Raw genomic sequence first — 19,374 nt, 5'->3', positions numbered from 1 at the left:
TTCACGGAGCAAAGTGAGAGTGTGAGGGTGGAGCAGGACGGTGCAGGCCAATGTGGGTGGACGTGGGAAACACCAGTAAGACAAATCATGAGTGTTCTAAGTGACCAACTCCCTTCTCTTGAGGATTCTGAGGCCCTCGGTGAATGGAAAGGAGCCTTCAGTGCAACACTGAAAGGTGCCAGAGGACAGATTCTTAGGCCCTGCATCAAAAGGCAGAGATTCACATGGACTGAGCATGGAAAAAGCAGTGGTGTGAGTGGCAGAAAGTTCAGGTAAAGTGCTCTCAAGTCTGAAGGTTGCACCTGGAACATGAGATGGAGCCTGACATGCAGCCCAGCACTGCTGGCAAGGTGCCTCCCTCACCTTCCTTGAAGCACCCTGTTTGGGAGGTGTTGGCCTTTCAGAAACAGGTGTCACTTCTTCAAGTTACAATTGTGGGAAACTTTACCCTGAGAGGCTCTACACATAATATTTTTGAAAAAAGGAAAGGAGCGCACAATAGCTCCTGTTTTACCTTAGAGAAGTATCCAACGAGATGACAGCCCTTTTCATCATTTTTTGTCAGAACATAAAAAAGGAACGGCTCAACATCATAATACAAGGTTTTGTGGTCCAGGAAGAGCTTGGCTAACAAGCAAAGGTTTTGGCAATAAATTTTGCTCACATTCCCATCAACCTAGCAAAAGAAACAGACAACATTATTTACCACAAAAAGTACCATTGAAAATGACATTGTTTCTTGTTTAACGTATTTTAGGAAGCATATAATTGTATTTTCACATCCTAAATTACAAGATGAAAACACTCCATTAAGCAAGCACAAGGTTAACTATAGAAGAGAAATTGCCTAGCATCTCCCAGTCTTTGCATTTGTAGTTTCTTCTTAAACTAGCTTAATGTAATGCAAACCACTGGCAATATAGTAATTCTGGCTTTCTATTTTTTTATGGTCCAAAAATGATACAAGTATGCTCCCTTCCCCTTATCTGAGCCAAACACATCTGAATTATAGGAAATGTAAACACATCAAAATACTTTCAGGGAAGTTAATCTCTGTGCTATTTCCAAAATGGGTTTCACACCAAAATGAAATAAATGAACTGTATTATTCTGATTCCCTGAGGGGTGGCTTCACAAAAAAGGCCTCCATTTTGGTCTTATCCCAAGCATCATTTTAAATATAATTGGAAAAGATAAAACTTCTATTCTGGGAATAATACTGCAGAGAAAGTGAGATGAATTTCAACCTAGAATAAGTACCATGATTACAGTCTACTTCTGTTCAAAATAAAAAGAATCATGCTGGGATACTGACGGTTATGGACAGGAGGCTAAGCAAGGGTGCCAATTTCTTAGATCAAATGGAGTTACAAATTTCCCCGGCACTCTTCTTGAGAGGAACGGGTATTTGCTAACCAGAGGTCTTTAACAGTGACCTGGACCATTCTGTGGTCTCTAGTGGACCATACAAACTCTCAGACTGCAGAAATTATTTTTAGAATTCCTGTAATGGCTCGAAGGGCACCTTCGAGAAGACCCAGCTCATACAGAGAGCGACATAATCAGATCTAAGTATCAGGCATCAGGCATAGAGGAGACAATTTGCTCCTTAACTAGAGGAGGCTTTATTGATCTGGCTGGACAGCTCTTTCTTTGGCAGCACAAGGCAGAACAAAGTGTGCGAGACAGAAATCTAGGTTCTCCTCTAGAAGACGAATATAGTAATAATATTTACAAAGTACTACAGAAATGTGAGTTATTATTAGCCAGAGCACCTTACAGCAGGAGGAACACTAGAGGTGTGTTGATGTACAACAGGAGTGTTGGTTGAATGCTGGGAACATGAATGTTTTTTGCAGTGATGGCATAAATGAATGAGGTAATGGATGTTAGAGAGTGGTAGATAAAAAGGTCAGCATCCTTGACAGGTGGCGAAAGTTGTTTAAGAAGTTGTAAAGGGCAGTCTGGTAGAATGCAAAGTGTGCTACTCTTAGAGTCAGGGGAGAACTAGGTTCAAATTTGTCTTCTAATACTTCATAGCTGTATGACTATGGAAAAGTAACTCTGGGGCGGCTAGGTGGCGCAGTGGATAAAGCACCGGCCTTGGATTCAGGAGTACCTGAGTTCAAATCCGGCCTCAGACACTTGACTTACTAGCTGTGTGACCCTGGGCAAGTCACTTAACCCCCATTGCCCAGCAAAAAAAAAAAAAAGAAAAGAAAAGAAAAGAAAAGCAACTCAATCTCAATTTCAGTTTTCTTAACTATAAAATGGGTATAAGAGTAATGTCTCTCAATGGGTTACTGTGAGGATCAAAAGGGATGATATAGGTAAAATACAGTACAAACCTTAAATTATCATATATCTGGTGTTTTGTTTTGTTTTTTCTTTGTGATTGCCTTGGGTATATCAAGCACCTGGTTCGGAAATCCTTCAGAAGTGTGTCTGATACATAGAAAGGATTAGTAAATGCTTATTGGGTGACTGACAGTGTCTAGGAATCTGAAAGGTTAAATGACCAGCCACAGGTCGCAGAGCAGCCTGTGTTGAGGCAAGATTGGACCCTAGCCAGGCCATCCCCATTCTAAGCCTGGCTCTCTCAGCTACATATTAGCTGCTATTGTTATTACTAAGTTGTTACAAAAAAGGTGCTGGGTTTTGTTTTGTTGTTTGTTTTTTTTTTTTTAACAGATTATAGTTTTACTATGAATCATTGGACATTAGAGTTGGAAGGAACTGAAAAATTATTCAGTCCAACCCTCTAAGGAATCTCTGCCCTAGAGTTCTCTCTCTCTCTCTCTCTCTCTCTCTCTCTCTCTCTCTCTCTCTCTCTCTCTCCTTCCTTATTACATATAGATAATGCCCTAAAGACTTTAACCCTTTCATCTAATAAACTTCCACCTTGGGTCTTTTCTTCCACCATTTCCCTCCCACTGGTGAATACTTCATCTGGTCCATTATATTCCCTACTCAACTTCCTGATAACCCAATTCCCCTCAGTACTGGAACCACATTCAAATCAACACTACCATTTGTCCTTGAAGGCATATGACATTTTAGTCCCCCTAAATCCCTGCTCTCACTAGCTCACCTTTAATTCCCTATCTATGTATACTGTCTCTCTTATTAGAAAATTAGCTCCTTGAGGGCAGGAGATTTCTTTACTTCTGTATCTGTAACCCTAGTGCTCAGCAGATATTTAGTATCTTCCCAAACTGATGATTTCATTTACTCCCTGCAGTGGTTATTCCAAGCCTTCTCTTCTCTCTGAAAGTTTCCTATACTAGCTGCTGCTTCCCTTAATAAACTAAGACCATTTGCTGTCAGCAGGCCTCAACACCATTCTGCATCATGTTCCATTCTATCCTACTTCATTCCATTCCATTGGCCAAGGCCAATCTCTCGACTTGTATCACTGGCCTCATACCCTCCAAGATCTTGCTTCTTTAATCATTCCCTCACTTTCTCTCATCTTCACTTTGCTTCCAGCTATTGACTCCTCCTTCATTGTCTAAAAATATGTCGAAGGTCCACTTTTCCCTGATCTGGCCATACCCCTGACCTATCACTTTCTCTATGTTCTCTCTTAAGTAGTGAAGGACCCTGAAAAATGTTGAATTTAGAGTCAGAGAAACTGGATTGAAAACTTGACTTAGCATCTATCTATCTGTGTGATCCTGGGCAATGTGTATAAATCCTCTGGATACTTGCCTGTTCACTTCTCTCTCTCATCCCTCTCTTGCACTCCAGTTACTGTCTGGTGTACCCTGCCAAATACATGTACCACTGGTACCTCCAACTCAATATGTCCAAAACAAAATGATTATCATTCCCCCTAAACTCAATCCTCCTTCAAACCTCCCTATATTATTGACATCCTAAAAATAGGATTAAAAAGTGTTCTTCATCAAGTCAACTCTGAAAACATCAAATACCTTTAGAACAACCTAAGTTTACAGCTACATAGTCACATGGGATTACTGGGACCAACAGAATTCTTGATGGGGTGGCCATCCGGAGAGATGGGAGAGCTTCCACCAGCTGCAGCATTCTTGTCAAGAAGGCCACACAGGCTGCCAAGAAATGGATGGGAACACAGGTGGCTGCGGATAAGGGAGATGTCTACAGCTGCATAACTCTCTGGAGAGGGAGATATCTTCAAAGGCAACATTAACCAGAGATTTTCTACAGCTGCTGGCTAAGGCTAATTCCTATCACCAAAGAAGCAATTAATGGAAAGATTATTGAGGTCACCAATTCACTGGTGAATTTGATTTTTTGTGGACATGAATTATAATTACTTCAGGAAAGGGAAAGAAGTCACTGCGATAGTAAAAAGGTACTCTAGCAGCTGGGAAGAACTGGTTTAAATGCTAGAACAACTCCAGAAAGTGGAAAAGTTACCACTAGAGAAAAATATGAGTCTCAATATCAAAGTTCCTTATAATTTTTGCCTTGTAGAAGGCAAACAAGTACATGTTTAACTTTGTTTTAAAATGGGGTTTTCATTTTACATATGCCTACCTCAAATACTGACAGATCTTTCCTTCTGTAGATTTCATTGGCTGGAGGATGAAACCATCCACATTTCTTTGAGTGCCTTAACAAAATGTTTTTACTTTTCATGTATTTAAGACAGAATTCACACAGGTAAAGCTTTGGTAATCTGTTGAAGTTTAAAAATTAGAGAGTTAGCATTTTAGGTCAATTTAAAAAATTAAATATTCATTTTTTCTCAAGGCTTTTCTACATTGTAGTCTAAACAAATGATACCCAGATAGACAGTGAGGTAAAGGAAATGTTAACTCATTTATGACATAACTAATAATATTTCTCATCTCTACTATTCAAACTAAACACATACTTTCTTAAAAATGTTTTAGACAAAAGGATATTTGCAGATTTTAAGCCACCGTAATGCCAGAAGGGCAACATTGAGTCAGAGGCCAGCTTCTGTCAATAGCGACACTCTTTCAAATTCCCAAACTACACATCAATGTTGTTATTTGCTTAAAAAGGTTAGTGGTGGAAATGTGATTGTTTTTTACTGTGGGAATGGCTTTTAATGAATTCATTAAATATTGTGTATAACTGAGGAGCTTCTAAAATTGACATGTCTCTATTTCCACCACTAGAGAAGATAACTTTCCTGAATCTATTTAGCCTAATACAGAGAAGGAAGAAATAAGAATCCAAAGACCTGACTTTATTTTATAATTCTACTACCCACTCTTCCTGTGACTTTGGACAAGTTTTCTTTCCCCTTTGGATCATTATTGCTCACCTTGCAAATACAAACAACCATAGTACCTGTATTCTACCTACAACATAAGGATATCCCCAGTTCCAAACAAAAAGCACTCAAATACTTCCAAGTTCAAGAACTGTGAGACAGTAGTGACAGAAATAGTAGAAATTTCAAAGCCTGTACTTAATATGGTACCTTTTACATAGAAATCTCAAAGGAGAAGGCATATGATTAGCCTGATGTCAAGAGTGGGAAAATCAGGGGCTGGAGGAGTTTATTACAATTGTCTAAGATAATACTACCAGTTAATGGAAGCCAGGAAGAAAAGTCAGATCTTTTCACTCAATTTGATGCTCTAAGTACTAGTATACACACTTTCAGTTCATTCCAATTAGGTGACTAGGCAGATGCTGATGTAGTAGAGAGAAATAAGGTGGAAATCCAGAAGGAACACAAGATTGTTTTAATTGCAAGTTCTTGAACAGCATGAGTGAAGAAATCCAAGTATATTACTAGTGTATAGGCAGACTCTTCTACAGCCAGGTCCCTCATTAATACAAATAATAAATCCCCAGAAGTGGTCACATTATTTGAATTTGCACTGAATATTTTCAGTGGGCTGAAAAAAATCACTATATTTTACAGAACTATAACTATGAATAGTGCAAATTCAAATACATGTGACTACATCAGGCATTTGTTATTCACACTAAACGCTACCTAGCAATAGTTATTTAGGAGTCTTAAAGCTCACCATACCTAAAACCAACATCAGTGTTTTCTCTTAAACTACTTGACCAAAAGTGGTTCTAGGAATAAAAATTGGGGAAGGTGTTTAATACTGCTCTTTCTTCATGTTTGGGTGGGGTTTTTTTGGCTACATCTCAATAAAGGCATCTAGAAAACATAACATTAAGTGTGTCTGTCTGTCTATCCCTCTCCTCCTCTCTCTCTCTCCCCATAGATAAGCATTTTAATTAGGAAGGGAAATCTTCCTAGACAGTGGTAAATTAGAAGGTGGTAAATATGTTTTCAAAGATTTTTCCAAGGGTAAAAACATTTTTTTATACTTTGTTTCATGTCAAAGAGATACCTGTCCAATAAAACCATAGAAAGAATATGGTCAAGTAGCCAGAAAATATGGTTTACAATGAATATGTAAATAATAAGTACAAGTCATTTAAATAAGATTTTAAAATATTATAAAAGGGTGTCAGAAAAGGTAAGAGAGTTGCTAGAATCAATTACCAAATTTGATTTGGTTTTCTATAGGCATCTACCTTCTTAAAATCATGATGCTTCTTCTTTTACTTAAACAAAGCATATTTATCAAGGTTATTCTATACTACCTTGCATATTCCTGTGGATAAGGCGAAGAGTACCAGGTTTGGATTTCATACTTTCCAAATTCTATTACTGAAGGATACCGTCCACTGGATTCCACACCATTTTTACATCCTATTTTCTGTTAGGAGGAAGGAAAATTAAAAGTTTAAATGTAAATATCAACAGGGATTTAAAAAGGAAGGGAGGGAAGAAGCATTTTGTAAGTGCCTACTATGTTCCAGGCACTGTGCTAAGAGCTTTACAAACATAATCTCATTTAATCCTCCTACCTCACTAGGAGGTGGGGCAATTAAAATAAAGAAGAGGACTATTTCACTTATCTATAAGTTTTTCAGAAAAATTTACTGAGGTCTACTTTAAAAGAATATAGAACGTGGTACCCACTATTCTTTTTAGAAAATCATCTTTTGGAATTCTCATACTGTCAAATGTGTTTACAAATTCTTTTGAAGTTATAATGATGGGGGAAAAAAACCTGCTACCCCAGGAAACAGTAGTAAAGTGTTCTGCTGTAGTGCTGATGTTGTATTAAATGGGTGCAAACGATGCCAATATATATTAAATAAGATGAGGTGATACAATGGTGTGGATGATGCCACACATGTTTATGTTGGGCAAGTCAGTTTGAAGGGCATCTTATAGAGAATAATCTTTTTTCATCTCTATATTATATTGAAATATAACAACTAGAGCTACTCTGATCAGAGTATAGGATGGCAAAATTTGAGCTAGTTTGAGGGAAAATTTGCTTTTATCTTATCCAAAGAGATAGTAATACCATAGCCTGAGGAGAAGCAAGGTGAAAAAGAAACATTAAAGAATAGTTCAAGGACGTACAAATGCCTGACACATCTACAATCATTGTGATAAGGCAGAACTTACTCAAGCAAGTTAGGGAAATACAGACCAAATAACGAAGCTTAGGAATAATAATAGCTTACTGAATCAAAAGAAAATATTTAAAGGAGAAATTATGGAGAAAAGTCTAAACTTGACAAGACATGTGCTTTAAGCATTCATTTGAATTTTTAGGTAGCAGTAGGGACAATAGACTGTGAGACTTGGAAAATCCTGCCTCTGATAGTCCCCGTGTCTGTGAGACCCTTTATTCCAGTCTGTTTCCTCATTTATCAAACTGGGATAAGAATAGCAGCTATCTCACAGAGCTGTGAGGATCAAATGAGATAGGATTTGAAGCACAGTGCAAACCTTAAGTGCTACATAAATGTTAGCTACTATATCTGAAAATAAAACCTGGTAGGTGTCAATAAAAATACACACTACACAGTGGACCACTGTTTACTGTTTGAAGAACATCAAACTATAAAACTGATGTGTGACAAGTGTCAGCCTCTGGCTGGGCGGTGTCCAGGAAAGTCACAGGTTTGATCTTCCAGAATAACAGGGTGGAGCTGAGGGAGCCCTGAACTCAGCTGCCTGGCTGTTGTCTGAGCTTCTCTGAACCTCAGTGTCCTCCTCTGAAAAATGAGGATCGTACCATGGGAACTCGCCACGTTACAGGGCTGTTGCACAGAAAACACTTTGTAAACTCTTGAGTGCTAGGCATAAATTGTGAACTGTGATTATTACACAGTAATTGGTAATGAAATATAATCCCGAAATACCAATTAAATCCAAAGAAAGCTGGATGTAAGAGACACTTTTCACGGTGACCACCTCCATCAGCATGGAATCAGTACCTCTGCTATGCAATTCTTTGGTGTCTAAGATGGAATATCCTCTTTCCTCTGGTAAAAAGGAACCTGTCAGCTAACCTCGCCTCTGCTTGGTCTATCACTTCTTTGGCCTCCTTCAACAGACACGGGCAGGGTGCCGGTCTAATCTGACACTGCCACCACCGTTCACACAAAAAGCACAAATGAATAGTTTGTTCTGAAGTGAAGAAGAGTTTGAAGGTAATTTATCCTGGAGACATGCACATCAAAAGGTGAAACTCGAATTTGAAACCACACCAAGGCAAGCTAGATGGGGCAGTGGATACAGCGCTGGGCCTGAAGACCCGAGTTCAAATCTGATCTCTCCCACTTACTAGCTCTATGACCCTTGGGCAAGCCGCTTCCCTTTTGTTTGCCTGAGTCTCCTCATCTGTAGAATGGGGATGAGAAGCACCTATGTCCCAGGGCTTTTATGAGTATCAAATGAGATAATATCTGTAAGCTGCTTAACACAGTGCTTGGAACATAACAACACTCCATAAATGCTGCTACTTCTCATCAGACATTTGTGGGTGATGTGATGCCACCTACAACTTACCTCCAGGGAAAGTTCTTGGGCCTGTTTAAAAACATCCAAATCTTCTTCTGTAACAGAATCCTTGCTTCCAACCACATTTACATCTGTACCTTCCTGTTTGATGCTTATTTTGATTTCAGTATCTGTTATTAAAAACCAGCAGAAAGGGTATTCACTGATCTGAATCTTTAAAACCTTCCTTAAACTACCAGAATGGCATTCAATCAGCATAGTAAGCAGTGTTTCGGTATTTTCTAACTTGTCCCTTTTGTTTTGAGGTGTATAAGATTTTATTCTTGGTATAGCACACAGATTCAGGAACAGTTTTACCCTTTTACCTGTTTTATCCAAACTTTGCTTGAACTGTCCAGTACCTTTCCTGTTGTTGTTTTTCCCTACCTTATTTGGTTGGGATTTTTTTGGAAAAACATATGAAATTATTCTAGATCAGTAGCTATACTGATCTCTATATACTTCTAGTGTTACCTTTTAAACAATCAAATTTAATACTCCCTTAAGTGGCAAGTTGGGGAAAAATTAGCAAAAATTTTAAGACGTCAATATGTTAGCTGAAATTTATGAAAACACTTTTCTTTAAAAAATAAAAACCCAAAGTAAAAAACACCATACCCCAAAGTACATTTCCTGTTATCATAGATGAAGCAGGATGGAATTTGTCATGAAAAGACAACGGAACAGAGAAAGACGCTGAGTTGAAGCACGCGCCTGGAAGCAGCAGCAGTACCCAGAGCTAAGGCCTGCACAACCTCTCAGGGGAAGGTGCAGGGCAATGACACTTGCTGTTCATGCAGGACTACTACAAAGCCATAAGTGATGCAATGAGGGCATGGGGTGGGGATGGGGGGTCCTTGTGTCACTATAGATGAAAATAAATAACAGAATGTACGAAAGTATTAGTTGGACAAACATTTTGGAGGTTTAGTTAGCGGCAGAAACAGGTCTACATTTCATTGCTTCTTTATGAAAGTGAAGTCAAAACAAGAGAAATAGCTAGGCCTATGTGACAAATAAGAACTAGTTTATTATTTTTTTTTCCAGTGGGGAGGAGAGGGACAGGACGTAGGTTTGGTTGGAGCTTTGACCTTTTGCTTACCATCATCCTGATCAGGTTTAATCCTTCCGTCTGCCAAGCTCCCCTTCCCTGGTGAGGGGGTCCCCATCTGAGGGGTCACTTTATACTTTAATTTGCCTATCATCCTGTGCTTTTTAAGGAAAGTTGTTCGCTTGAAGTGAGCAATTGCTTTAAAAATACGTCCTCTAGACAGTCCCCAGCCAGAGGACACGGAGGAGTGAGAAATAAACCTAATTCTAGTATCTTTCTTCCCATAGAAATGGGCATTGGATTTTGTTGTGGAAGAGAATTCAGGTTTACGACGCAAACGTTTGGGTGGTGCATAACGTGGGTGTCCCTTTTTTCGAGACTGTCCCTGAGCAGTATAAATATGAGAAAGTCCATCAAAAAGTCCCTTCAGCTGACTGTGATTAGTAAGGCTGCCAAAGGAGGGTACACTTGATTGACTAGAAGAACTCTGGGGAGAATTAGAAGTGGAAGTACTGGATTTTTGTGAGCTGGGGCTCTGACCAGAGATGGGGATTAGGGGTGGAGGTGAAGAAGGTGGAGGTTTTAGCTTTTGTGTGGTACCTGTAGCCAACACATGAGAAGTGCATGACTGTTTCTGGGAGACCTTTTTCCTTGGACGATAGTGCTTTGAAAAGTCTATTATTTCACCTCGTGATCTGCGACCATCGGGTGATGGTGTAAAAAACTTAGTAAGGCCATCAATGAGCCCTTTGGTTTTCTTGTTAACTTTAAGTGTAGAGGCAGATATGTAGGTGGAGGTGGTGGTGATTTTGGTGGTGGCACCAGGCCGAGTGGGGTCTGTAACAGCCAATCTGCTGCTTGAGTCCTTCACAGATGCAGCATGACCAGATGAAGGTGTGGTACAGACTTTAGTCTTTTGACCCCTACCAGGTGACCCCCTTCCTGTGAATGCATTCGTGGATCCTTCATCACTGGTAACAGACCTGGGTAAAAAGTTGGAAAACAAAATCAATATTAAAAAGCAACAAATAACAAAAAGAGTAAACAATAATTCTAATATAACCTATATGTGTTTTATATGCTCAAAATTAAAAATTGAACTAGAACGCTGAAAACGTTTTCTTTACCACTAACCAGACATTTCTGTAAAAGCAAAGATAAACAACTGCCAAGCACCACAATTCCCCAGGGAACACACACACACACACACACACACACACACACACACACACACACACACACACACACACACACACACACATACACACACATATATCCAAGAAGAAAAGATAGGGAAGTCTTCAGCATATGTGACCATATAAACACTAAGGGTAATATAAGTAAAAATAATTCTAAGCAAACTGACAGAAAACTACATTTTAATTGTCACTAAATAGAGTTATGCTTTCCACTACTACAAAATGAGATATTTTGATCTCATTGAAATGTCTGTATTATCGTATTGAGGAAGACAGATGTGTTCTCCAAAAGCAAAAGGATGAATTTTTGAAATTTTGAGTAACCTGCTATTTCAAAGTTACTTTGATTATTCTACATAATTCGAACATGTCCATCCATTTATTACTCTAAAACAAAGAAATCATTAACAATTAAAAATGGCAAATAAAGTCTATTCAGGACAAGAAAACCAATAAAACTCCCTTTGGGGAGAAAATATTGATTGTTTGGCACAAAATGTTGATTATATATATATATACATATATATGTGTGTATATATACATATACATACATACATACATACATACATATATACACATATATATATATATATATATAAGAACAGAAAACTCTGAAGCAATTTTCTAAGAGAAGCAAGCTACAGAAAACCAGACATGACATTGACAATCTGATGGAGTAATCCATTAACAAAGATGATTTCCACACATATTTAGCATCACGTGATCCATAGAGATCTACATCAACAACACCACTGTGCACACGACCAGCAATTGATAATTAGTTCCACTTTACATAATGGTGGGGTCATTCTATCCCACAACAAGTCTGCTGCAAAATATGTAAACACAGCCAAGCAGTGAGCCAAAGGTGCTGTGAATGCCGAAGTTTACTCTTAAGAATTTTTTTATTGATACTTTTTGTTTTTATATCATATTACTCTAAAAGGAATTACTGCTTTAGCTGGAGTCTTTTGAATAAAGAAAGCACTAGAGCATCCTTTTTTTTTTTTAAAACTGAAATAAATGTAAATACAATTCAAGTCAAGAAATACTTATGAAGCGCCTACTATGTGCACTCCTGGAGTGCCTGGAGAATGACTTGTGTAAAGGCACTGATAGAGAAGATGGAACGCCCTACACCAGACACAGATACCAGGCCAGACCACAGAGTCCTTCTCGGCCAACTCATTTCTTTTACAGATGAGCAAACTGAGCCTGACAAGAGAAATGAAGTGACTTGCCTAAGTCCCCACTGGCAGAGTTAAACAGCAGAACTGAGATTTAGTGCCAGGACCTTGGAATAAACATCCACAGATCTTTGCAGTGCACACACAGTGCCTCATAGCACAACAGAGTATCCAAAGGAGAATGATATGAAGTCAAGTCTGGAAAGGTGGGGAGGCTTTCAATGCCAGGCTGATGAATTTGTATTTTGTCTTAGAGGCAACAGGGAAACACTGAAAAAATGAGTGCTTGGGGCAGTGAGAGGGAACATGGTCATGTGTTTTAGGGTTATTAATTGGGTAGCAATGTGGAGAACAGATTGGCGAGAGGATATACAGGAGACACAGGGAACAATTAGGAGGCTCTTTCAATAAACCAGGCAACAGGAGATGAGAATTTAAACTACAGCTGTCTGAGTGGAGAAAACAATACATTTTCTCCCCTCCCCAAAAGAAGCTTCCACTAAGATTATTATCTGAAATGAGAAGATAAAATGAATAAGTTCTAATGATTGTAGATGGGAACAGTCTAGGATTCCTGCCTGAGCTGTACTGAAGTAAAATTATTCTGGGCCCTTTAAGTGGTCCTTCCTTGACTGCCCCTCTAAAATCAAATACAAGTAATATTGAAGATCAGTTTTAGTATTAGAAAATGTACTAGGAATGTTAGATAAATAACTGATCCTGTCAAAGATACCCCCAAATTTGCACTGGAAATCTGTTTCAGATTTCCTAAAATCTCTCTCCCTGAAATAAGCCAATTTTAAAATATTACTATTTAATATTAATCAGTGGAGACACTGGCTTATTTTTAAAGATTCTGAGAGCTCATGAGACAGTTTTCTACCAAATTAGGATTGGTGCCAAATATAATTTTCAGTTATATCCTTTCTTTAGGAAGATGAGATCCTATTTTTTTAAACTGCAGTCTTAGCACACAGTCTCATTTAGGGAACAATGGTTTTGAAAGATGAATGTAAAAACATATAATTTCTGCTTCAAATAATGCTAACATAAGGAAGATTTTCTTCAAAATATATTATATTTACATCTAGAATCTGGCAAAAACTACACTCAGAAGAAAAGTCAATGGGTTCTAATAGTCTCCTGAAAATGACTAGCTATACTGAATGAACCCCAAATGTAATCAAGACAGAAGAGCAGACAGCAAATGAATAAAAAGATTTTGACATTTTGTTTCCTGTTCTTAGCCCTTATGTGTCAATTGTCCCTTATGATCAAATTCCCTGCATAGAATAACACTCTAACGAATGAGGCATTTAATCTAAAGGCAGCAAAACACTTACAGGAGAATCAGGTTTTTAAAAAATGCCACTGCCTATCAAGTCAGAACGAATCCATATAAGAATTTAGAAACCAATATAGAATACCATAAAATAAAAAAATATCTTTACTAGAAACTGTGCCATGATTTGGAGGCAGTACAGGAGAGCACATGTGAAGATTTCATCTGGAAACTAAAACCAGTCAAGATTTTAGGGAACTTAAAACAAAGGGGAACTCTATGTCGGATGGTGTGCCAAACAGTTCTGTCTAGCTCTTTGATGGCTCTGGATCTGCTGTGATGCATCTGAAGCTTTCTGGAAACACTTATTTGTGGAAATTAGGATCAGAAGCAGATATAGTATTAGCAGGAAGAATGGCCTCAGTCCAGATAATGACCTTGATTTAAAATTTATACAGTAATGTTTATAGAATTAAGTTCTTCCCTTATCCTGCCAGTGATAAGGCAAGCTGATCGATGCAGCTTATTTTATTGAATCTTCTTGGACTATTTCTCTCTCACTGTTTTAAAAATATTACTTAGGCCTCATGTTTTTTTGCCAAAATACCCCAATGCCAACTGTAATTATATTCATTATTTTCAAAACTATTTCATTGTTTATACATGATGCACAATATTTTGTATTAAGGTTTTAGGCACTGACACTGAAACAAACAGGTGGGTACTAAGGTAGTTATACTAATCTATCCTGGATCCCCAAAGGGTGAGATTCTGGAAAGCACACTATGAAAATTGTTTTCTCATAAGAATTCAACCTACAACATTCGTTGTTTTAGTTTATTTTTCGGCCGTCCAATAGGTTTTGCATATCGTCGTTTAATTTGTGCAGCTTTCTCATGAAGTAGTTTTCTTCCCTTTTTCTTTGGTCTGCAGACTTGGCAAATCCACATCCCTAGATATATATATATTAGAAAAAAATAAATATAACTTATTTTAGGTTGTTGATATTACACAGTGACTGTAATTTTAACATGTTGCACACAAGGTGGTTGCTGTGGGGAGCTTTTACTCCAGGAAAAATGAAAAAAAGAACATTTGTCCCTTTTCACATTTCTGAGAAAGAAGCCACCATCAAGTCAATTTTCCCAGCTTAAAAAAAGAAATACTGGTGAAGAGATGGCAACAGTCTGAACTTACACGAAACTGCCATCATGATCTCATTCCCAATGCCTTGTGTCTTATTCTCAGACTTATCCTATTTCCCTACCTACCTCTCTCATCAGAAATGAAAAGCCTTTAGTCTTTTGGGGGAGAGTAGAAAAGGTACCTTAAGATTAATGAGTTTATATAGATATCTGCTTTATCACTGAAAATTATAAACAAATAAAGATCAGCAAAACACATACATATTTGCATCTTCATATTACTACAAACTGAGAAAGTACAGCTATAGAAGGAATGCTGGGCTAAGTAATCATCTATGTATCTCTTTATGATGGAGGAATGCTCATGTCATATGAGACAAACTTGACCATCGTGTTTAGGCGTACTGCATCTGGAGTCAGAGGACAAGGATTCACCCTTCTTACTACCTATGTAACCTTGGACACATGATTTAACCATTCTAGGTCTCAGTTTACTAATTTATAATAATGAATAGTTGGTCCAGGGAGTCTCTGAGGTCTCTTCTAGCTCAAATCTATGATCCAAAAATACCAGTAAATTGATTGGAAACTTCAACTCCTCTTTACTTTGCAGGAACCAAAGACACAATGATATATTGTCATTATTGATACTAGAAGATATTTAATGTATATTTAGGATTCCAGATTTAGAACCTCAAGAGGCTCAAGAGCCTCTCAGAGGTTATCTAGTTCAATCACTGTCTTTTAGAGACAAGGAAACTGAAGCCCAGAGGAGACAAGGAACTTCTCCAAGGTCACACAGGTGTTATGTAGCAGAGCTGAAATTTGAAAGCAAGTTCTCTGACTTCAAATCCAACATTCCTTCCACTGGTCCACACTTCCCTGTGTTTGTTTGTGGTGTGCAATACAGAATAGTTTTAACCTTTCATCCTTGAGGAAAGTGAGGTGAGTTTGTTTGTTTGTCTTGCAGGTCAATGGGGGTTAAGTGACTTGCCCAGGGTCACACAGCTAGTACATGTCAAGTGTCTGAATCCAGATTTGAACTCAGGTCCTCCTGAATCCAAGGTAGGTGCTTTATCCACTGCACCTAGCTGCCTCCAGAAAATGAGTTTTGACCAATAAAACGCTAGACTACCATGGAAAACCACCTCACCTAATTAGAATGCTGATTTGAGACATTTTTGTGGGGAAGGGGGAATAGTTTTAGGGCAACAATTAAAAGATCTGCTCTCAACAGCTGTAAGCAGCTCTTTGGAGTTCCTTTTTCTTAATTATGTTGAACTGAACAAATTTATTGGTCATGTTACCTACCAATGAAGTCCATACTCATATTCCATTCTAAACTCTAAGATACCAGGTCAAGGGGTAAATTGTATGACTAATCATTCATTATGCCTACTTCTAAGACCTCTAACATAAAGATGACTCTGGAGAATGCCTATGAAACTTTTAAAGAAAGGTTTCAAAGATTTTAAAAGTTCACCTTTTGGCATTCTGGAAAGCGGTGGGTCACAGCACTCCATGTGGAACCCTCTATCGCAAGAATCACAAAAAAGCATATTATCCTGTAATGCAACACAAAATAAGTTGAATAATGGCTAACCCAACTGGAAAATGTCATTCAAACTATGTATTAGCAAATTAACAATAACCAACAAAACTAGTTTAAGTATTAAGGTATCTCCATGCATTCTGGAATGAAAAAGAAAAATATCAATAAATTATAGCAGTGAAACATTTAAAGTGAAAAACAGCTACTGGTCTACAGATTTTTCCCCTCTCCCACTCACAAAAAAGTGAATACTAATAAAAGATCATTTAACTATTAAAATATGAACTTACTGCATTTTTGCCTTGGATTCTACATGCACTACATGTCTTGCATTCAATACACTGCCATCTTAAGGCCTTTACATTTGTTGTTAATTCTGGACAGAATTTCAAACATGATGGGTGTCCTATAAAAAAAATGTAAATTGCTTGATGTTAAGAAACTTTTGCTGCATCCCCTATCTCTAATTTTTGACTCACATTTTCTAATGTACACTTAGTAGACATTCAATGGTGCCAGTTTTAGAATCAGATCAGCAGAATACAAGACTAATAATTTTGGAAAAAAAATCACAGAATCATGGGCTGTCTTGTCTTTCCCTTTCCTGGAAAAAGAAATGGGATGACTACACAAATTCTTTCCTGTGAAGGAATGCCCATTTATGGTACAATAGAAATATCTGGTCAAGGTGTTTTTTTTTTAATTTGAAGAACATTACAGCTCCTCTCACTATTAGCCTTTACAAACTTGACAGTGAATATCTATATCATGCTATCTTCACTGAAGTCTGAACTCCTGCAGCTTTCATAAACCACCAGCACCATTTAATTATTGATTGCTTATCAGCTGCACTGCTCTGTAGACAGTGCTCAGAAAAAGGACTCAGGATAACCTTTGAAACTATTCCCTTGACTGCATGTAAACCAAAATCCACAGTTAGCTAAGTTTTAAAAGTAGGATAACATAACATAATAAGCAAATGACAAAAAAGATAAACATGCCAAAAATATAGTCAATAAAGCCTAAGAAATTCTGATTAGTTTTTTCCAAGCACATATGGAATGAAAATATATCCTAGACTAAAAATACAAAAGGGAACTTACTTAAATAGTTCTCATTCTTCCAAGGTAAAAAGACGGGCTAGAAAAATTTTACATGAAACTTATAAAACTTCATTTAAAAAAATATGCTCTAAAACAAGAGCATCCTATCAATAAGAGGAGGAGGTGGCTGGTGGCTAAAATGGAGATCAGATTCATTCTTACCAAGCATGTACTACAATAAAAAAAAAAAAAACCACAACATGTAATTTGAAAGAAATGCTATTCAATAGACACACCTTGAGACCATAAACACTTGCTGGTATGATTGGAGGCATAAAATTCAAAAGAAACTTGCCCAAACGGCACATTTCATTCAACCCAACCTAAATAAAATGAGATGATTGTTACTGTGGGTCAAACAATGCACAATCTGACAGTGGCAGAAGTGCCAGTAAGGGTCCAAGTTAAGGCCATTTTTATCTCTGGGACCCAAGGTTTAATATTGAGACAACGGATATAAATATTCAATTACACTTGGAGCCAGGTGAGATGGTGCATAACTCACATAAAGTGAAGATCATGCACCTCCCCCATCCCACTGCAGCTTATCCGGAGCTAGCCGTGGTAGGTCATTTTCCTGTGCCCTGCAGATCTTTGGGCCAGACCAAAGGCTCACCCTACAAGAGGTACATTTCAAATACTACTGGATAGCTGTCTATTTCCAAAAGAAAAACCAGAATCTTTTAAGTGCAACTCCATCTTAGACAGTTGAGAAATCATACAGGCTTTGGCCTGATTATTTCTGATTATTTCAAAAGGTCCAAAGTGGGTGTGCACAGTGTCAACAACCACTGGGGGCCACTTAATCTTTCTATATGGTGGGCTTTTATCCCACATACTGGTGGAGATTTTAAACTCTACTTATTTTTTTTAAAAAACCTTGCCTCTAAGCCAGCAAGAACATTAGTAAATCCCATGTGAAAGAAGTTATAACCAAAATGTAATTGAAAATTGAATGTGTAATAAAAAAGCAGATTCTGAGATTTTAAAACTTTTATAATTTCCTGACTGTGGCAGGCTCATTGTTTAAATATGTATTTTGGACTTATGCCAAACTGTCCCTTCTTTCTAAAGCTTAACAGGTGCTTCATAAAATTCTACCTACCACAAGATGTAGTTATTTTTAAGTGAAACATTCAAAATCAATCATCAATACTATGAATAAAAGCACATTATTTTTGAGTTTAAAAACTGTAACTAAACATCTGTATTTAAAATACAAAGAAAATAAACTGTTGTCCCAGGCAGCTGCCAATCTCTGCCAGTGAGACAGACATCCAAGCATATCGATTTGACTTGTGACCCTATTTTATTAGAAGTATTTCTATATCAAATGAGTAATTAAACACACACATAAATATATATAGATATATACATATCTATATAAATAACACAAAACCTTTCTGTCTAGCAAAGAACAATCAAGTAAAGTCAGAATCCTGTCATTAAGAAGTGTACTCTGGGGGCAGCTAGATGGCGCAGTGGATAGAGCACCGGCCCTGGAGTCAGGAGTACCTGGGTTCAAATCCAGCCTCAGACACTTAACACTTACTAGCTGTGTGACCCTGGGCAAGTCACTTAACCCCAATAGCCTCACCAAAAAAAAAAAAGTGTACTCTGATGGAAAGGAGATCAATGTCTTTAAATAGGAAAAGAAGTAAACTAAGAACTTCAGAAGTCCTACTAATAAAACTAGCAAAAATTTAATGCCAAAAATACTCTATAAACTCAAAATGGCACCTATGTATAGCACCTAGCCTTTTTAAATAATTTTTTTTGTTTTGAAATCTTACACTCTATGAAGATATGAGCTCAATTGTCTCCATTAAATTCTTTCCTCATCTTTTATTGTTTGCTATTTGAAGATAACCTAAAGGGCAGACTAAAAGGAGCACTACAGATAGGGTACAGGAAATTACAAAGAAGTGACATGAATGAGGTCAGAAAAAGGTATGACTCTCTCTCCCCTTCAAAAGATGAGGTGTTCACCTACAT

At 37.6% G+C, this 19,374-nt stretch overlaps 1 protein-coding gene across 5 annotated transcripts in view; it reads right to left on the bottom strand.

The window, feature by feature from the left end:
- The window catches only part of KAT6B (lysine acetyltransferase 6B), a 239,857-nt gene that overhangs the window by 64,725 nt on the left and 155,758 nt on the right, over positions 1-19,374 (bottom strand). For 3 of the 5 annotated variants that reach the window (XM_043985361.1, XM_043985360.1, XM_043985359.1), the window contains exons 5-12: positions 16,567-16,682; positions 16,208-16,289; positions 14,399-14,531; positions 9,963-10,894; positions 8,870-8,991; positions 6,598-6,713; positions 4,525-4,666; positions 515-676 (exon numbers count right to left, since the gene is read on the bottom strand). In XM_043985361.1, coding sequence (XP_043841296.1) covers positions 515-676; positions 4,525-4,666; positions 6,598-6,713; positions 8,870-8,991; positions 9,963-10,894; positions 14,399-14,531; positions 16,208-16,289; positions 16,567-16,682 — 1,805 coding nt within the window. The remainder of the gene's footprint in view (positions 1-514; positions 677-4,524; positions 4,667-6,597; positions 6,714-8,869; positions 8,992-9,962; positions 10,895-14,398; positions 14,532-16,207; positions 16,290-16,566; positions 16,683-19,374) is intronic. The other 2 variants (XM_043985362.1, XM_043985363.1) reach the window with 2 other exon arrangements.

Source organism: Dromiciops gliroides, chromosome 2, assembly GCF_019393635.1.
Source record: "Dromiciops gliroides isolate mDroGli1 chromosome 2, mDroGli1.pri, whole genome shotgun sequence".
Taxonomy (NCBI): Eukaryota; Metazoa; Chordata; class Mammalia; order Microbiotheria; family Microbiotheriidae; genus Dromiciops; species Dromiciops gliroides.
The sequence above is the reverse complement of the archived record's forward strand: the minus strand, read 5'-3'. Positions and strand labels throughout refer to the sequence as shown.